This window comes from Oryctolagus cuniculus, chromosome 4 (assembly GCF_051225735.1).
Source record: "Oryctolagus cuniculus isolate XC-2025 breed Fujian yellow rabbit chromosome 4, ASM5122573v1, whole genome shotgun sequence".
NCBI lineage: Eukaryota > Metazoa > Chordata > Mammalia > Lagomorpha > Leporidae > Oryctolagus > Oryctolagus cuniculus.
In genome coordinates this window covers 64091578-64112213 of record NC_142870.1, presented here as the reverse complement: position 1 = coordinate 64112213, position 20636 = coordinate 64091578, and the positions used below count along the sequence as shown (strand labels likewise).

The 20636-nt window shown below is 39.2% G+C and overlaps 1 protein-coding gene across 1 annotated transcript in view; it reads left to right on the top strand.

Moving 5' to 3' along the window:
- The window catches only part of LOC149126997 (myosin-15-like), a 95113-nt gene that overhangs the window by 11582 nt on the left and 62895 nt on the right, over nucleotides 1-20636 (top strand). Inside the window, exon 4 of the mRNA XM_089331388.1 lies at nucleotides 1110-1266. Coding sequence (XP_089187514.1) covers nucleotides 1110-1266 — 157 coding nt within the window. The remainder of the gene's footprint in view (nucleotides 1-1109; nucleotides 1267-20636) is intronic.

Genomic DNA, 20636 nt, shown 5'->3' with positions numbered 1-20636 from the left:
GGTTTTTAATTTTCTTAACTTCTTAAAATAGCCTTACCTATAAAGTGGGACAACACTGCCAGGTCTTTTCAGTGATAATTTAGGGAATTAGTTAAAAGAATGTAAGTAAAGCACATAGTTCAGTGCCTGCCTATTAGTGCTTAATACATAAGGTGATTATTTTCTTCATCATTACAGTAATAGCTGATTGTGCACACTATTTGGCTGTTTAAAATCTATGCAGTGGAAGCAGCACTCGGTATATAGAAGTCATAACATGAAACCTGTCTGCACTTTTGTTGTCTGGCCTACCTTATCACTGTAATTCTTTCCCTGGGAAAATTATCATAAATTGGTTGCTTTAAAATGACAGAAAGTTATTCTCTTATAGCGCTGGAGGCCAGAAGTCCAAAATAAAATCAAATTTACTGTGTCTCACTATTCCTGGAGGCTCTAAAAGACAGTCTTTCCTTGTCTATTTCAGTTTGTGGTGGCTGTTGGCAGTTTTTTTGACTACCTCATTCCAATCTCTGCCTCCACCTCACCATCTCTGTGTGTCTTTTATGAGGTCACCAATCATTGGATTTAAGGTCCACCAGAGGGCATCTTGAGATCCTTAATTGTATCCATAATATCCTTTTTCCAAATAAGAGCATACTCATGGACTCGGGGGATTAGGACACATTTATATCTTTTTAGAGGTCACAATTAAACCACTGCAGTGACTAACTGACCCACTTGAGCAATTTATTCTCCTTTGGGCCCTAAAAGTCAGGTTCTCGATATTACTGGTGCACACATGTTCCCCTCTGGCCTCAAGTGCCTCGTTGATTGTTACTGAAATCTCTGCCAGCCTGCTGTTAGCTTCCACTCTGGCTCCAGGAGCTACATGCGACAGATATTTTAGTAGTTAGTGTGCCTCCCAGGGAGAAGAAATCCCAGGTCCTGTTTTACTCTAACCTTGTTCTATGTTTTCATATTGGAAATCCCTTGCTGACAAGAATATGAATATTCCTCCTGAGTTCTTTTATAAGTACATATTCAATCAAATGTTTTTGACAGGGGAAGAGCTGACAAACCTGGAAATATTACTAATCCATTTTCTGAAATCTTTTCTGTTCTTCCCTCAGACATATTCAGGTCTCTTCTGTGTGACCATAAACCCTTACAAGTGCCTCCCACTGTATCAGAAAGAAGTCATGGCTGCCTACAAAGGAAAGAGGCGATCAGAAGCTCCCCCTCACATCTTCGCTGTTGCTGATAATGCCTTTCAGGATATGCTTCGCAGTAAGTAGCTGCCCTACAAAATGAAGAAAAGCAGCCCATCTGCTTTTCTCCATGTGTCTGAGAGGCACTTAAGCATTATGAGTGCGGCCTTTACAGTTACCTAATCACCTGAAGCCTCAATTTTCTTCTAGATAAAATGTGGGCGAAATAGCACCTACTTCCCATGGCTTTCAGGATTACGAGCTTGCATGCCAAATAGAGATCACACACTTAAAGTGATCAGAACAGTGATTGGCCCAGAGTCAGGTTTCATTACATTGAACAACTGTTACAGTATATGACACAAAGAACCTTTGGTTGGCTATCATTCGTATTTAGAGCAAGGATATTTCTATGACTGGAAAACATAGGAGCAAGAAAAAAACTATTTTATGCTGCATCATTAAATGATATTTTTTACTGACTTTAAATGGAGCAAATTCTTCCCCTTGTGTCTGAATTCAAACTTCAGCTGAGAAAGTTGTGAATAAATTCATGCGAACACATAAGCCTCTAGCATAAGAATATTCTGACATTTTCTTTTATTTTGTAGAGGGAGAGAATCAGTCTATACTCTTCACGTAAGTGTTTGCCTTGTTTTTCTCTTTGGCTTACAGCAATTTTTAATGGAAACACACACCTACATTTCACTGGGAATAAAACTTACCTTCACTATCTTTGAATTGTTTGATTTTTAGACATAAAATATATTCTAGGCAAGAGTAAGATCCTCAGAAAATTGTCATAATTCTTTATTCCAAATTTGGTGTCAGCTAGTCTGCTTCCATCATTTTAAAAGATACTTTAGAAACACAAGTATACAAGCTGTGCTTAATTACTTTTTTGATTGGGAAAGCTCCACTATTGTGAATGATCATCTTCAGAGACCTCTGGAGTGGCTAATTAAGCAGAGGCTGAAAGTTAAATAAATCTGAACTTGGAATGGGTAACATGCTACTGTAAGCAGGCAGATTGAGGAAGGCCAAGGTACATTAAGTAGCAGGAACTACAAGAGGGTAAGACTTGGACTAATAAGTAAAGATAATGAGAAGGAAGGAAGGTGGAAGGAAATGACTTTAGTGGTAGCTAATTATTTATTAATTTTGGTAAAAAGAGCTCTGCCAGGCCAAGGGAATATTAGCATGGTGGCTGAGACCCAGAGGCTCTGGACATCCTATATAACGTAGATGCCACTTCATGTGTTGCTTTCAATATTGGCTCCCACTATGCAAACAGGGATCATAAGGCATCAGAATATTAGAGCTACCTATTCATCTTTAGCCCTTTGCCACAAGGATAGAACTGTTTTCTGGAGTTTCGTAAGAATAAGAATAGACCTTGATTCTATGATGCTTTGTGTGAAGAGGCTATCAGCTTACTACTGCGTTCTTCCCACATTCCCAGTGTTACATGGTTATCAAAGGAAAAGAGGAAGCTTAAAGTCCAACTGCCTGATAAAATGATTAGTAATGGGGCTGGCACCATGGCTCACTAGGTTAATCCTCCGCCTGTGGCGCCGGCATCCCATATGGGCGCCGGGTTCTAGTCTCGGTTGCTCCTCTTCCAGTCCAGCTCTCTTCTGTGGCCCGGGAGGGCAGTGGGGGATGGCCCAAGTGCTGGGGTCCCTGCAGCCGCATGGGAGACTAGGAGGACGCACCTGGCTCCTGGCTTCAGATCGGCGCAGTGTGCCGGCCATAGTGGCCATCTGGGGGGTGAACCAACAGAAGAAAGACCTTTCTCTCTGTCTCTCTCTCTCTCTTTCTCTATCTCACTGTCTGTAACTCTACCTGTCAAATAAAAAAAGTGATTAGCAGAGTTCCTTTTCTGGGAAAACAGCTGGGCTTGATCACGTGTTAGCCTTAATATGCAAAAGTCTCTTGAACTGTTAGTAATGAGGAGACCAGTCTCTAGCAGAGGTCTGTGCTTTTTGTTAATAGGACCATGAAGAACAGGTTTATTTCCTTTAAAAAAAAAAAAAAGATTTCCTTTATTTATTTGAAAGAGTACAGAAAGAGAGACAGGGAGAGACAGAGAGAAAAAATCTTCCATCTGCTGGTTTACTTTCCAAAGGCTGCAATGTCAAGGGCTGGGCCAGACTGAAACAAGAAGCCAGGAGCTAGGAGCTTCTTCCAAGTCTCCTACAAGGGTGCAGGGGCTTCAGGACTTGGGCCATCCTCTGCTTCTTTCCCAGGTGCCTTAGCAGGGAACTGGATCAGTAGTGGAGCAGCCAGGACTGAACAAGCGCCAGTATGGGATGGTAACACTGTAGGCTGTGGCTTAACCCGCTATGCCACAGTGTTGGCCCCAAACTGGTTTCTTGATTTTATAAGTTATTGATCTTTCTCAACTCCATATTTTTGTTTTTCACCCGAAGCTATGCTTTCCCTTCTCCTAATTAAAAATTAACATATTCACAAGTTCCATCCTACATTTTACTTTTCTCTAAAATCTTACTTCTTGCTTTAGCCTTTATGATAAGAATTTCTTAATGTTCATGACATTGACAATCTGAACCACTTAAGTACATCACTGAATTTCTAATCACAGAGGAGAATCTGGTTCTGGGAAGACTGTGAACACCAAGCATGTTATCCAGTATTTTGCTACCATAGCAGCAATGGGTGAGTCCAGGAAGACACTGGTAAGTGTTTATCTTTCTTGTGGTAAGGTAGCTCCCTGTCCTCTGGATCATGAAGATTCTGCTCTGATAAGTCATGGGGAGGAGGAGACAAGAACCGCAGATCAATTAGTAAATTATAGAAAGAAAGATCTTTCTTCCCCCGTTTTCCCTTGCCCCTTGAGAGGTTCAGATTTTCTGACCTGGCCTTCATTGGTTGAATCCTCCAAGAGTTGTGCATCAGGATCCAAAGCATTTTACCTAAAGGTTAGGGTCACCAGTGCTTTAAATGGACACTTCTTTTGTTTTTAAGATTTTATTTATTTGAGAGGTAGAATTATAGACGGTTAGAGAGAGAGAGAGAGAGAGAGAGAAAGGTCTTCCTTCTGTTGGTTCACTCTCCAAATGGCCACAACAGCCGGAGCTTCACCAATCCCAAGCCAGGAGCCAGGAACTTCCTCCGGGTCTCCCACGTGGGTACAGGGGCCCAAGGACTTGGGCCATCCTCTACTGCTTTCCCAGGTAACAGCAGAGAGCCAGATACAAAGAGGAACAGCCGGGACTCGAACCGACTCCCGTATGGGATGCTGGCACTGTAGGCAGGGGATTAACCTACTGCACCACAGCGCCAGCCCCGGACACTTATATATCCGAATGCCTTTGGCAACCATGAGATGACAAGCTTCCACCAATTTGCACAAATTAAAGAATTCCTTCTCCTAACTCCGAATAATATCTCAAATACTCAATGGACATGCCCTCAACTTTAATCTCATTCCATATCCTAAAACACTTTACCTCCTCTAAATTTTATCATCGGTTATTTTTAATTTAGCTGATTTTGTTTTAGCATCATTAAAAGGTTAGTGAGCTTCACAATGCTTGAAGGATAACTCGACCATGAAGATTTGTATGCAAAATAAAATGAGATGATACTGAGCAGAATAAGTTGTTGAGCTGTTTAACTTTTCACAGTTATTTTGCTTTTTAAACTCAATCTGATATGTCACATGCTATTTTTGAAAATTAAAAAATATTAATAGACATCTGGCCCAATTTTTTAGGTATCCTTGAATTCAGTTATTCACTAGATATAACTTTTCCTTCATATCTTTGTTTTTTGATATGCATCACTCCATTTGGTCTAGACACTGTATCTTATGATAATTATAGCACAATATATTATATGTAATATTTCTATGGAAATATTTGCTTCTATGGCTATTTTACTTATTTTAAGAAGGGTAGACCCATCTTACTTAAAAGGAACTTAATATTCTTAATATTTTATAAATCTGTATATTTTTGAATCCTATATTACATAATTCTTATAAAATTAGTCTCTTCAGGAAGGAGGATATAATGTTTAGTTATATATATAAAACTCTATATATTTGCTTATTTATTTATTTATTTATTGCAGTCAGAGTTAGACAGTGAGAGAGAGACAGAGAGAAAGGTCTTCCTTCCGTTGGTTCACCCCACACAATGGCCGGCGCACTGCGCTGATCTGAAGCTGGAAGCCAGATGCTTCCTCCTGGTCTCCCATGTGGGTGCAGGGCCCAAGCACTTGGGCCATCCTCCACTGCCTTCCCGGGCCACAGCAGAGAGCTGGCCTGGAAGAGGAGCAACCGGGACAGAATCCAGCGCCCCAACCGGGACTAGAACCTGGGGCACCGGCACCATAGGCGGAGGATTAGCTTAGTGAGCTGCGACGCCAGCCAACACTATTTATTTATTAAGTGAACAAATTAAAGCGTTTTTAAGATCTGTTTATTTGGGGGCTGACAGTGTGGCATAGCAGGTAAGGCTGCTGCCTGCAGTGCTTGCATCCCATATGGGTGCCTGTTTGAGTCCTGGCTGCTCCACTTCTGATCTATCTCTCTGCTATGGCCTGGGAAAGCAGTAGAAGATGGCCTAAGTCCTTGGGCCTCTGCACCTGCATGGGAGACCCGGAAGAAGCTCCTGACTCCTGACTTCGGATCAGCCAATTGGGGAGTGAACCGTGGGATGTAAGACCTCTCTTTCTCTGCCTCTGCCTCTACTTTGTAACTCTGACATCCAAGCAAATAGATTTTTTTTTTTTTTTGACAGGCAGAGTGGACAGTGAGAGAGAGAGACAGAGAGAAAGGTCTTCCTTTGCCATTGGTTCACCCTCCAATGGCCGCTGCGGCCAGCGCACCGCGCTGATCCGAAGGCAGGAGCCAGGTGCTTCTCCTGGTCTCCCATGGGGTGCAGGGAATAGATCTTTTTTTTAAAAAAATGATTATTTATTTTATTTGAAAGTCAGAGTTACACAGAGAGAGGAGAGGCAGAAAGAGAGAGGGGAGGAGAGACAGAGAGAGACAGAGAGATCCTCCATCTGTTGGCTTACTCTCCCAATGGCAGCAATGTTCAGGCCTGGGCCAGGCCGAAAATAGGAGCCAGAGCTTCATCCTAGTCTCCTACTTGTTTACAGGGGCCCAAGGATTTGGGCCATATTCCAGTGCTTTCCCAGGCACATTAGCAGGGAGCTAGATCTGAAGTGGAGCAGCTGGCACTTCAACCAGCATCCATAGGGGATGCTTGTGCAGCAGGTGGTGGCTTTACCCACTATGCCACAGCATGTGCTGCTAAAGCATTTTATATGACTACAAAAGCAAAGAAAATTTCCATTAATTTTGACACTATTTATAACAAAGAAATTAGATGTCACACATCTGAATTCCTCACCCCCTTTTCTTCTTATCTGGTCACATGATCTCCCATACCTGGGATGAGTGATATGTGTATCATTATATTAGAATATCTTGATTCTTCAGTATATTTGAAATTGCAGGTATTTTCATTTCAATTACTTACCTTTTATCATTAAATTATTTTGTTTTTTAAAATGTTTGACTAGCAAGCAATACTTGTTTCATGTTACTTATACATTTTGATGGAGTACACAGCAATATTTCAACACACATACGTAGTGTAAACCAATCAAAGTAGACAGGCTTTTCATTATCCTGTCACCTTGTGTATGTTTGTAACCCACCAGCTCCTCTCTTCCCTGCTTTATACAATCCATAATCATGAACTGTAGTCTATAGTGCTATGGAACACAAGAACTTGGTACTTCCATTTGATCATATTATCCAACCTCCCTCTATCCCCATTCTTCCACCCTTCCTAACATGTAGTAATGACTATTCTAAGCTCAGGCTACCTATTTTGCTTTAGCTTCCATATATGAGAAAGAAAATGTGATATTTGTCTTACTATATCTGGTTTTCTTTTTTGTATAATGATCTCCATTATCTGCAAATGCTATGAATTCATTCTTTTTTTTAAAAAATTATATATTTGAAAGGCAGAGGTACAGAGAGAATGAGTTGGGGTGGGGTGGTCCATCTGCTGGTTAACTCTCCAGATGGCCACATTGCTGGAGCTGAGCTGATCCAAAACCAGGAGCCAGGAGCTTTGGCCAGTTGCAGGGACCCAAGGACTTGGGCCATCTTCCATTGCTTTCCCAGGCCATAGCAGAGAGCTGGATCAGAAGTGGAGCAGCCAGGACTCAAAGTGGCGCCCATATGGGATGTCAGCACTGCAGGTAGCGGCTTACCTGCTATGCCACAGCACCAGCCCAATTTCATTCTTTTTATGGTTCAAGAATATTCCATTATGTATACATACCATATTTGATTAATCCATTCATCCATTGATGGGCATTTAGGTATATTTCATATCTTGGTTGTGGTGAATGTTGATGCAATGAACCAGAGTTCAGATATGTCACATATGTTGATTTCATTTTCTGCAAATGTATAACCAGTAGTGGGATGACTGGATCAAATGGTAGATCTATTTTTAGTTTTTTGAAGACTTCAGTATTGTTTTTCATATAGTTGTACTAATTTGTATTCTCACTAACAGGTATGTGTTCCCTTTTCTTCATAGTTATCAGCATTTGTTATTTTTCATCTTTTTGATAGTAGCCATTCTAACTGGGGTGTGATGATACCTCATTTTGGTTTGATTTGCATTTCCCTGATGGCTAGGAAATTGAATGAATTTTTGTCTTTGTTGGCCACTTGTATTTCTTTTGAGAACTGTATTTTCAAATGCTTTGCCCATTTTTTCATTGGATTGCTTATTTTGTTGTTGAGGTTTTGAGATATTTCTGCATTCTAGATATGAATCTGTTTTTAGGCAGTTTACAAATACAGTATCTTATTCTCTTCATTGTCTCTTCACTTTTGATTGCTTCCTTTGCTGTGCTTAAGTTTCTTAGCTTGTTTCTTTTTCTTCTGTTTCCTGTGCTTTTGGGATCGTATTTAAAAAAAAAAAAAAAAAACTATTTTCTGTTCCAGTATCTTGACGAGTTTCACCTCTGTTTTCTTCTAGTATTTTCATAGTTTGAGGTCTTACATTTAAGTTTTTAACCCATTTTGAGTAGATTTTTAATAGGGTGAGACATATGCTAAGGTTTAAATCTTCTGCATGCAGACGTGCAGTTTTCCCAGTACCACTTATCACACAGATCATCCTTTCTCCAATGTATCTTTTTTGTGATTTTCTCAAAGATCAGTTGGATATAGATGTATTGATGCATTTATTGGCTCTCTATTCTATTCCATTTGTCTTTGTGTTTGTTTTTACACCAAGTTCCATAGCTTTGAATTATGTCTTGAAATCTGATATTGTGATGTCTTCAGCTTTGTTCTTTTTTCATGATCGATTTTTCTATTTGGGGTCTTTTGAACTACCCTATGCATTTTAGGATTTTTTCTATCTCCATTTAGAATCTCTTCAGTATTTTGAGGAAGACTGCTTTGAATCTGTAAATTCCTTTGGAAATTATGGACATTTTAATAATAACATTAATTTTTCCAACCTATGAACTTCAGAGGTATTTCCATTTTTTGCATTTCTTCAATTTATGTCATCAGTGTTTTGCAATTTCAGTGTAGAAATATAACTTATTCCAAAGCATTTTAATATTGTTTGTAGCCAGTATGAATAGGGTTACTCATAATTTCTTTTTCAGTGAGTTCTTCATTTGTGTGTGAAAATTCTAATATTTGTGTGTTAATTTTATACCTGCAACTTTACTATTTCATTTATTAGTTCTAATAGTCTCATGGTGAAGTTTTAGGTTTCTGTCTATATAAAATCATGTCATATGTAACCACCCGTAATTTGGCTTACATTTCTTTGATATGTATGCTTTTCATTTACTTCTCTTGCCTATTAGCTCTGGCTTCCAGTACTATTGAATAACAGTGGTGAGAGTGCTCATCTTTGTGTGGTTTCATATCCTGTAGGAAATGCTTTCAGCTTTCTCTTGTTCCATATGATATTGGCTGTGCATATGTTATAGATAGCCTTTGTTATGTTGAGTTTCTTTCTTCTATACTTTTTGTTTAATGTCTTTATAACCACAATTGGATAACTTTATTGAATTTTTTTCTGTATTTAATGAGAGGATCATGTAATTTCTTTTCCTTGATTCTGTTGATGTGGTATATTACATCTATTGATTTGCATATGTTGCACCATCTCTGAAAGCTTGTGAAATATCCCACTTGATCATGGTGAATGAACTTTGTAATGTGCTGTTGGATTTGATTTTCTAGGATTTTGTTGAGAATTTTTATATCTATTACCACAGATCTTGGCAAAGAGTTTTTGTCTTTTTGTGTCTTTCTCTGATTTTGGAATCAAGACATGTTCGCCTCAAATAATGATTTTATGAGTTCCCTCTGTTTAAATTCTTTGGGATAGTCTGAGAATAATTGTTATTAATTCTTCCTTAGATGGTTGTTTAACTCTTTCTCCAAATTTGGAGTTTTCAGCTATTATTTAATTAGATATATTTTGTATTGCTTTCTTTACCCTTAAGGATCTCTGGAATTTTTTTTTCTTTTTTCTTTATTTATTTAATAAATGTGAATTTACAAAGTGTTGCAGTTGATTTCTCAACAATATTGCAGTGGATTCGTTTCTGAGAGGAGGAGCATGGTGGGGGCAAGATCTCCGGAGTCACCACACAGACCCCGGGAGGCGGGTGAAAGCGGGCTTGAGGCAAGCAGCCTGCAGACTCATTTATTTCAGTTAGCACAACAGCTTATATAGTCAAGACCAGCCAATCCTGTCAAGGGGCAGTCTATACCCCAACCAATCACAGCCTGTTGCCAGTCAGGCTCTTGTTGCCAGGCAGTTGCTGAAACCATCCAATCACGGCCTGCCGTCAGGCTCTGTTGTCATGTGGTTTCTGAAGCCATCCAATCATGGCCTGTTGCCAGGCAGTTTCTGTTGTCAGCGGCCATCTTGGCATGAACTTTTCACCTCAGCGGCCATCTTGATATAAACTTTTCACTTCATTCCACCACAACAAAGTGCAACTTTTGCATTGTTGTGGCTTCTGCCCCACAACCTCCCTCCCTCCCACAGCCCTCCCCTCTCCCACTCCCTCTCCCATCCCACCCTTCGAGTTTCATTTTCAATTATCTTTATATACAGAAGATCAACTTAGTATATACTAAGCAAAGATTTCAACAGACTCACACAACTATACAAGGTATAGAGCATTGTTCGACTAGTAGTGTTATCTTTAACTCACATAGTAAAACACATTAAGGACAGAGATCCTACATGGGAAGCATGTGCCCAGTGACTCCCATTGTTGATTTAACAATTGACACTCTTATTTATGACGTCAGTAATCACTCGAGGCTCTTGCCATGAGCTGTCGAGTCTATGGAAGTCCCTTGAGTTTACCAACTCTGAACTTGTTTAGTCAAGGCCATATCACAGTGGAGATTCCTTCCTCCCTTCAGAGAAAGGCACCTCCCTCCTTGATGGCCCGTTCTTTCTGCTGGGGTCTTGTTTACCAGGATCTTTCATCTAGGTTGTTTTTGTCACCGTGTCTTGGCTTTCCATACCTGTGAGACTCTCGTGGGCCTTTTAGCCAGATCCGAATGTCCCAAGGGTTGATTCTGAGGCTGGAGTACTGTTTAGGGTGTTTGCCATTCTATGAGTCTGCTGTGTGTCCTGCTTCCCCCACAGGATCATTCTCTCCCTTTTAATTCTATCCTTCATTATTTGCTTACACTGGTCTTATTTGTGAAATCTCTTCAACACTTACCCTATCTTTTTGATCGGTTATATACTTATACTTACAACTTTACCAAAGTTGGTGAGCAAAACATTCCAGAGGCTGTCTTCATTTATATTTATCATTACATTTTTTGTTTGTCTGCTATTATTTCAAATGACCTGTCTTAAGTTCAGATATTCTTTCTTTTCTTTTATCTAGTCAGTTGTTGAAACTGTCAAATGTGTCTTTATCTGATTTATTCAGTTCTTCATTTCCAAGATTTCTGTTTGGTTCTTTATCAAGATCTCTGTCTCTTTGCTGAATTTCTCATTCATATCATACATTTTTTTCCTGGATTCACTCATCTGTCTGCATTCTCTTTTTATTTCTTTGAACATCCTTATAATTATTCTTTTAAATTCATTTTGAGACATTTCATCAATCTCCTTTTTCTTGGAATCCATTATTAACTTAACATTTTTTGGAGGGACATAATATTCCATTTTTCCATACTTCTTATGTCCCTGTATTTATATTGGACTGCCTGACAGATTATTTGTTTCTAATACTTTTAATGAGTGACTTTCCTGGTAAAAAGCTTTTTTCTGAAGACGCATGTTCACGTGTTGGTTTGGTAGCTACATTGGCTTTATTTTTAGTTGGATGCTATTGTACATTCTCCCTGAATCTTCTTCCACAACAATTGATGGCAGTAGCATTGGAGGCATAGGATGTTTTTTCACAAGCTGTAGGGTTACATGGATTTTGGCAGAGGCTCATGGGGTCCCTGGATTGCTGGTTTTCAGTTCACTTTGACTGGGTTTGTAGGGGCTCTGGGCTGTAGTCCTAGAGTGTTGCTTGGCTATTCACATTGGCAGGAGCCTGGCCAGGATTTTTACAGAGCTAACTCAAAGTCTGACAGGTACATGTGAGACCCTACTATCCCAGCCTAAAGTTTCTAAGTAATGTTTTGGCACCCATCTACATTTACTTCCTCCAAGAAGGCAACCTCTTTGTGTATTGTTACCTGAGGTTGGGAGAGGAATGGAATAATGAGTCCTATGGCCACCTATGTCACAATGATAGATCCCATCTGGAGCCCACAGCATTACCTGACCAGTGTGGAGTAGGATCAAGGCCCAGTTTGCTATGGGCTACCTGCAGTTGAGGTTGACTTATGGCCTGAGACCACCACAACCAACCACGAGTGATGCCGGCTGGGATAAAATTCCAATTGATGGGAGCCATATGTCTCCACTTCAGAAAAACAGGTCCAGAATCCAGAGTGACTATAGGCACCTAGGCTGCCACTAAGCTGGATTGTACCTGAATAGCACAATAGGACCCTGTGCTCTTTTACAGGTGCACACTATATCCATGAGGAGCTAGGGGCCATGCAGACTGAAAGAGTTGCCTGTCCACTTAATGCTGGAGCATGTCTGGAGACCTGCCTGTGGGTACTTCCCTGCTTATAGTGGCTTCTGGTCTCTTTTTGATGCTGGGTCTCACCACAGTGAGACTGAGCACTGAATTTCAAGTCAAAGCTCTGAGCTTACTTTTCTGTCCTGTGTTGTGATTGAAAACTTCTTCCCCATTTTCTGCCCAAGTTGGGAGAGGCAGTTGAAACAATCCTGTGACCATTCAAGCTAATGCAACACTAAGTTGCACCTAAGTCTCAAATTATAAGCCTCATAGTATTTGGCAGGTCTCCATGATGCCGGTACTTATACAGGTTGAAATGAGTCTGCTCTGCTAGGCTTCAGGTCTCTGCCTGATATTGGGGCAAATACAGAAGCTGTGTCTGTGAGTTCTGGCCTGGATAAAGGGGCTGTTGAGATTTATCTGATGTTAACTCTCTTCACAACAGGCTCAGCTCTGAGCTTCAAAGAAGCTCTCTTCCCCTCCCTAGCAGCTGGAGTTTCACTCCTTGCTATCTGCTAGAGGGTGGAGGGAAGGTGGTGGAGGTAGTCTGTTGGCTGCCCTGGCTGACACTAAGCTGGACTACACCTGAGTCTCATGGTCACTGTGCCCTGCATTGTCTGGGCTTTGTACACCTGAGCCACATGAGGCTGGGTGATGATAGTAGGGCAGATTTAGAAGCTACATATCTGAGCACTGGCCATGGGATGGAGGCCTTCCAGCTTTATCTAATGCTGTATCTCACTGCAGAAGACCTGGATCTCAGCTTCAAAGCAAAATCTTAAATGTGCTTTCCCACCTTACTCCCCAGTGACTGGAGTTTTGGTTTGTTGTATGCTAGAGTTGGGGAGGGGGGTACTGGAGGTGGTTCCTTGGTTGCCTGACTAAGAAGGATCCAGACTGAGTCTGCAAGTACTGGCATGTTGGTAGAGGCTATGGGGCCCCATCAGGCTCTGTGTTTCATCATAAGCAAACCTGGAACTGAGTTTCAGGCTAAGGTCTGAACTTACTGCCCTTCCCATCCCCCAAGTAGGAGGCATCATCTCTCTCCATGGTGTGTAACTGGGAAGTAGAGGAGATGATGCAGCAACTCTTTCCTTCATGTCTTCTTTACTTCATCTTTTCTTAACATTACACCAAACCGGCACTGTGGTCCTTACTTGGCTTCCTTAGCCTTTAAAGATGACTTGGTGCATGAATTGCTGTTCAAATTGGTATCTCTATGGTGAAATGAAAACTTGAGCATCCTTTTCAGCCTGCAGCATCTTGCTCTGCCTTCTAAAATAGATCCTTAAGTCTGTGTGGAAAGCAAGAAAACCACGTTGCAATGTGAGGGCTGGGTAGTCATTCAAAATTACTCTATGTGGAGATCTCTGTTGATTCATCAGCTTGAACACTCAAGATTGAAATTCAAGACCAAGACTATTATAAGTCACTGCTTATTGTGAGCTTCTGGATTGCTTAGGAACAGTAGAACAGAAAAATATAATCAAATAATGCCAAGACTCTAGAGCATTATCCTAGGATGAATTTCCAGGTGTGAGGATAAGATGTGGGAGAGGAAGATTAACAATAGGGAAATATATGGAATAAAATTTGTTTGGAGATGGGCTATGGTATTTTAGGAGGAGGGGGTCATTTTGTAAATAATCATTTTCTCTTCCCACTGAGGCCAATGCCAACCAAAAGAGAATCAGTTAAATGAGCTCCCATGAATGTTCATAGGAATATTATGTATTAGTCTCATTAACATTATTTTTACTAATTTTTTTACTATTTTTACTAATTTTCACTCATATTATATATTAGTCTCACAGCCATCTGTCTTTCTTAATTCCCATTTCTAAAATAATATTGTATAACCAAAATTTAAACAGCTTTTCACTACTAGTTATCAAAGCAAGAATGAGGTTTGACCAGGGTGGGCTTGGAGGACTTTCCATGTCACAGGATTTCTGCTAAAAATCTCATCAGTTGTATATCTTCTGTATGTATTACAGGGGACTTTAGAAGATCATATCAGGCAAGCAAATAAGATCTTGGAAGCATTTGGAAATGCCAAAACTCTGAGAAATGACAACTCCTCTCGCTTTGTGAGTAATATGATTTAGCGTAGTATCATAGTCTTTAATTTTTAAAATTTGAATTTTAATTAGCTTTTAACAGAATCAGTGTGATTTATAGAGACAGTTCTAAGAAAATATTGATATTCCCTTCCTCCATCCCCCTTTCTCCATTCCACCCTCATTTCTTCTCCCTTTCTTTTTTTTTAAAGTTTTTGAGATAACATATTTTAAATTTACAATATAGTAAAAAGACTTAATACTTCACCAAATAAGAAGTTTAACAAGTAAAAAGCAAAAAGACTCAGTTTAATGGGAATATAGATGATGGCTATAAACAATAATTGAATGGAAAAATGACCATTTCAACTATATATAGTAAATTTTAAAGTAATCGGAGATCATTAAATCCACAGGAGTATGGCATTCTTAACCATTGGTTTGATAAAGGTAAAAAACAAAGTTTTACAAAACTATATTTGCATAATACTGATACATGCATACATTTCTTTTTGTTTTGATTTTCTTTTTCTGAGAAAAATTAGCTCCCACAATAATGGAGAGCATGGCAGTATTATCTTTCTGTGTCCAACTTAGTTCACTCAACATGATGTCCTCCAGGTATATCTATTTTAATGCAAATGGTAGAATTTCATTCTTTTTTATAACTCAATAATATTCCACTGTGAATATATACCACATTTTGTTTATCCATTCATCAACACCTTGGTTGATTCTAAACTTTGGTATTGTGAACAATGCTGCTGTAAACGTGGTAATGCAGGTATATCTTTGATTCACTGTGTTCAAGTCTTTCAGGAGTAGAGTTTCTGAATCTTACGGCAAGTCTATTTCTAGTTTTCTAAGAAATCTCCACACTGTTGTCTACAGTGGCTGAACTAATTTACATTCCCACCAACAGTGTATAAGTGTTCTCCTTTCTAATAAAACTGGACTTCAACAACTCAGTAATCTCTAGATGATAAGGAAACACATGGAGACTGAACAACATGCTTCTAAATGAACAGTGTGTCATAGAAGAAATCAAGAGAAATAAAAAATTTCTAGAAAGAAATGAAGATGACAGTACATCATATAAAAAGTTATGAAATACAACAAACACAGAGTTAAGAGGGAAGTTTACAGCATTCAGTGCCTATGTGAAGAAATTGGAAAGGTACCAAATAAATGAGCTATCAATGCATCTCAAAAATACCAAAAACAAACCTAAAATTAATAGAAGAAAAGAAATTATTAAAGCTGGAGAAGAAATAAACATTGAAAACATAATAATCCAAAAAATTTGTGAAATTAAGAAATGTTTTTTAGAAAAAAATGAACCTAATTGACAGACCAATGGCACAACTAACCAAAAAAGGGAGAAGAGCCTAATCAATAAAATAGGGGATGAAAAAGGAAATGTAACAACAGATACCACAGAAATAAAAAGAATCATCAGAAATTACTACAAAGAGCTGTATGCCAACAAAATTGGAAACCTAGAAGAAATGGACAGATTCCTAGACACATGCAATCTGTCAGAATTAAGTTATGAAGACATAGAAAACCTAGGCAGACCAATAACCAAGATGGAAATTAAATCAATAATAAAGAGCTTCCCAACAAAGAAAAGCCCAGGAACGGATGGCTTCTCTGCTGAATTCTACCAGACGTTTGAAGAAGAACTAACTCCAATTCTTCTCAAGCTATTCAAAACAATTGAAAAAGAAGAAAATCTCCCAAACTCCTCCCATGAAATCTGTATTACCTTAATTCCTAAGCCAGAAAAAAGATGCAACAGAGAAAGAGAACTATAGAGCAATATCCTGATGAACATAGATGCAAAAATCCTCAAGAAAATATTAGCTAATCAAATCCAGCAACACATCAGAAAGATCATTCACCCAGACCAAGTGGGATTTATCCCTGATATACAGGTATGGTTCAACATTCTCAAATCAATCAATGTATTACATTGCGTTAGTAAAATGAAGAACAAAAACCATGTGGTTATCTCAACAGATGCAGAGAAAGCATTTGATAAAATACAACACCCTTCCATGATGAAAACCTTAAGCAAATTGGGTATAGAAGGAACATTGCTCAGCACAATCAAGGCAATTTATGACAAACCCACAGCCAGCATCCTATTGAATAGGGAAACCTAGAAGCATTCCCGCTAGGATCTGGAACCAGACAAGAATTCCCACTCTCACCATCGCTATTTAATATAGTACTAAAAGTTTTAGCCAAAGCCATTAAGCAAGAGAAAGATATCAAGGGATGCAAATTGGAAAGGAGGAAATAAAATTATCCCTATTTGCAGATGACATGATGCTTCATATAGGGGATCCAAAAAAAATCCACTGAGAGACTACTGGAACTCATAAAAGAGTTTGGTAAAGTAGCAGGATATAAAATCAACACAGAAAAATCAGTAGCCTTTGTATACACAGACAATGTCATGGCTAAGAAAGAACTTTTTTTTTTTAACTTTTATTTAATAAATATAAATTTCCAAAGTACAGCTTATGGATTACAATGGCTTCCCCCCCATAACGTCCCTCCCACCCGCTACCCTCCCCTTTCTCACTCCCTCTCCCCTTCCATTCACATCAAGATTAATTTTCAATTCTCTTTATATACAGAAGATCAGTTTAGCATACATTAAGTAAAGATTTCAACAGTTTGCTCCCACACAGAAACATAAAGTGAAAAATACTGTTTGAGTACTAGTTATAGCATTAAATCTCAATGTACAGCACACTAAGGACAAAGATCCTACATGAGGAGTAAGTGCACAGTGACTCCTGTTGTTGACTTTACCAATTGACACTCTTGTTTATGGCCTCAGTAATCACCCTAGGCTCTTGTCATGAGCTGCCAAGGCTATGGAAGTCCCCTGAGTTCACCAACTCTGATCATATTTAGACAAGGCCATGGTCAAAGTGGAAGTTCTCTCCTCCCTTCAGAGAAAGGTACCTCCTTCTTTGATGACCTGTTCTTTCCGCTAGGATCTCACTCACGGAGATCTTTCATTTAGGTTGTTTCCCCCACCCCCCCACCCCAAGTGTCTTGGCTTTACATGCCTGAAATACTCTCATGGGCTTTTCAGCTGGATCCGCATGCCTTAAGGGCTGATTCTGAGGCCAGAGTGCTGTTTAGGACATCTGCCATTCTATGGGTCTGCTGTGTATCTCACTTCCCATGTTGGTTCGTTCTTTCCCTTTTTTATTCTATCAGCTAGTATTTGCAGACACTATTCTTGTTTATGTGATCCCTTTGATTCTTAGTCCTATCATTATGATCAATTGTGAACAGAAATTGATCACTGGGACTAGTGAGATGGCATTGGTACATGCCACCTTGATGGGATTGAATTGGAATCCCCTGGTATGTTTCTAACTCTACCGTTTGAGGTAAGTCAGCTTGAACATGTCCCGAATTGCAGATCAGTCCCATTCACAGTTGCTCCAAAAAGAATCAAATACCTTGGAATAAATTTAACCAAGGATTTCAAAGATCTCTATGATGAAAATTAAAAAAAAATCAAAGAAAGAAGTAGAAAAAGACATTAAAAAATGGAAAAATCTTCTATATTCATGAATCAGAAGATCAATATCATCAAAATGTTCATACTACCAAAAACAATTTACAGATCCAGTGCAATCCCCATCAAAATATCAGTGACATTCTTTGCAGATCTAGAAGAAATTCATATGGAACCACAGGAGACCCTGAATAGCTATAGAAATCTTACACAACAAAAACAAAGCTGGAAGCATCACAGTACCTGATTTCAAGACATACTACTGGGTGGTTATAATCAAAATAGCCTGGTACTGGCACAAAAACAGACTTGTAGACCAACGGAATAGAATAGAAAATCCAGAAGTCAATCCATAGATCTACAACCAATTTACCTTTGACAAAGGAGCTAAACTCAATCACTGGGGTGAGGACAGTCTATTTAACAAATATGGTGCTGGGGAAACTAGATTTCACATGCAGAAGTATGAAACAAGACCCCTACCTTATACCATACACAAAAATTTGCTCAAAATGGATCAAAGACCTAAATCTACATCCTGATACTGATGATCCTGACCATTAGAGAATATTTGGGAAACCCAGAAAACATTGGCATAAGGAAAGACTTCTTGCAAAAGACCCCATAAGCACAGGCAATCAGAGCCAAAATTGACGAATGGGGTTATATCAAGCTGAGAAGCTTCTGCTATGCAAAAGAAACAATAAGCAAAGTGAAAAGGCAACCCACAAAATGAGAAAAAAGATCTGAAAACTACACAACTGATAAAGGGTTAACATCCAGAATCTATAGAGAGTTCAAGAATTTCAACAAACACAAAACAAAAGTTCAATTAAGAAATGAGCAAAGGACTTGAACAGGCATTTTTCAAGAGAGGAAATCCAAATGGCCAACAGACACTTGAGAAAATGCTCAGGATCATTAGCCATCAGGGAAATGCAAATGAAAACCACAATGAAGTTTTTCACCTCACTCTGGTTAGAATGGCCCACATACAGAGGTCAACAAATGAAAACTGCTGGTGATAATGTGGGGAAAAAGGTACCTTGATACACCGTTGGTAGGAAAATAAACTGATGCAACCACTGTGGAAGAAAGTATGGTGATACTTCAGAAACCTGAATATAGACCTACCAGCCATCCACTCCTGAGAATTTACCCAAACCAAAATAAACCAGTATATGAAAGTTATCTGTACTCCCATGTTCATTGCAGCACAATTCACAATAGCCAAGATATGGAATCATCCCAGATGTGCATCAACTGATGAATGGATAAAGAAATTATGGTATATATACACTATAAAGTACTACTCAGCTGTAAAAAAACGAAATACTGTCTTTTGCAATAAGATGGTCACAACTGGAAACCATTATGCTTAGTAAAATACGCAGTCTAAAAAATACAGATATCATGTTTTCTCTAATCAGAGGTAATGAATAGAGTACATGAAATATAGTGTATTGAAGTGAAATAGACATTTTGAGAATCAATGATGATTTATAGCTCTTGTCTTTTTCATTGAATAAGAGTTTTGTTTTGCTTTGTTTTGTTTTCTATTTATATTATTTGTTGAACTCTTTTATTTAGGGTAGCATTAACTATATGAGTGTCAAGTGTACTAATTAATTAAGAGTGGAAATACAAGAGGGAGGGGGAGGAAGTGTTGGAATATGGCTGGGAGGGATGTTGGGGGGGAAGTGCCTCTCTGTTCCTATAATGCAATAAAGGAAATATATGAAATTTGAATAACTTAAATAAAATATAAATTTTTAAAAAAATGTTCTCCTTTCTCCAGATCCTCTCCAGCATTTGCTACTCTTTGCTTTTTGGATTTTAGCCATTCTAACAGGAGTGAGGTGATACCTCATTGTGGTTTTGATTTGCATTTATCTAATGGCTAGTGCTATTGAGCATTTTTTTCATGTATTTGTTGACCAAATATATTTTTTCCTTTTAGAATTGTTTATTGAATTCCTTCACTCATTTCTCAACTGGATTGGTGTTTTTTTATTGTTGAGGGTTTTTTTTTTTTGAAAGATTTATTTTATTTATTTGAAAGGCTGAATTAGAGGGAAAGAGAAAAGGAGAGGTAAATGGAGAGAGGTCTTCCATCCACCTGCTCCCCAAATGGCAGCAATGGCTAGGGCTGGACTAGGCCAAAGCCAGCAGCCAGGAGCTTCTTCTGGGTCTTCTGGGTGTCAGTTTGCAGGAACCCAAGAACTTGGGTCATCCTCTGCTGCTTTTCCAGGCACGTTAGTAGGGAGCTGGGTCAGAAATGGAGCAGCCAGGACTCAAACTGGCATCCATATGGGATGTTGGAGCTGGGGTGGCAACTTAACCTGCTTAACACGCCACGGGGCATGACCATTTTTTTTTTTTTTAAGTTGGTGATTAATCTTTTGTCAGATAGGTGGTTTGTAAATTTTTTTTATTTTTTTATTTTTATTTTTTTTGACAGGCAGAGTTAGACAGTGAGAGAGAGAGACAGAGAGAAAGGTCTTCCTTCCATTGGTTCATCCCCAAAATGGCCACTATGGCCAGCGTGCTGCGCTGATCCGAAGCCAGGAGCCTGGTGCTTCCTCCTGGTCTCCCATGTGGGTGCAGGGCCCAAGCACTAGGGCCATCCTCCACTGCCTTCCCGGGCCACAGCAGAGACCTGGACTGGAAGAGGAG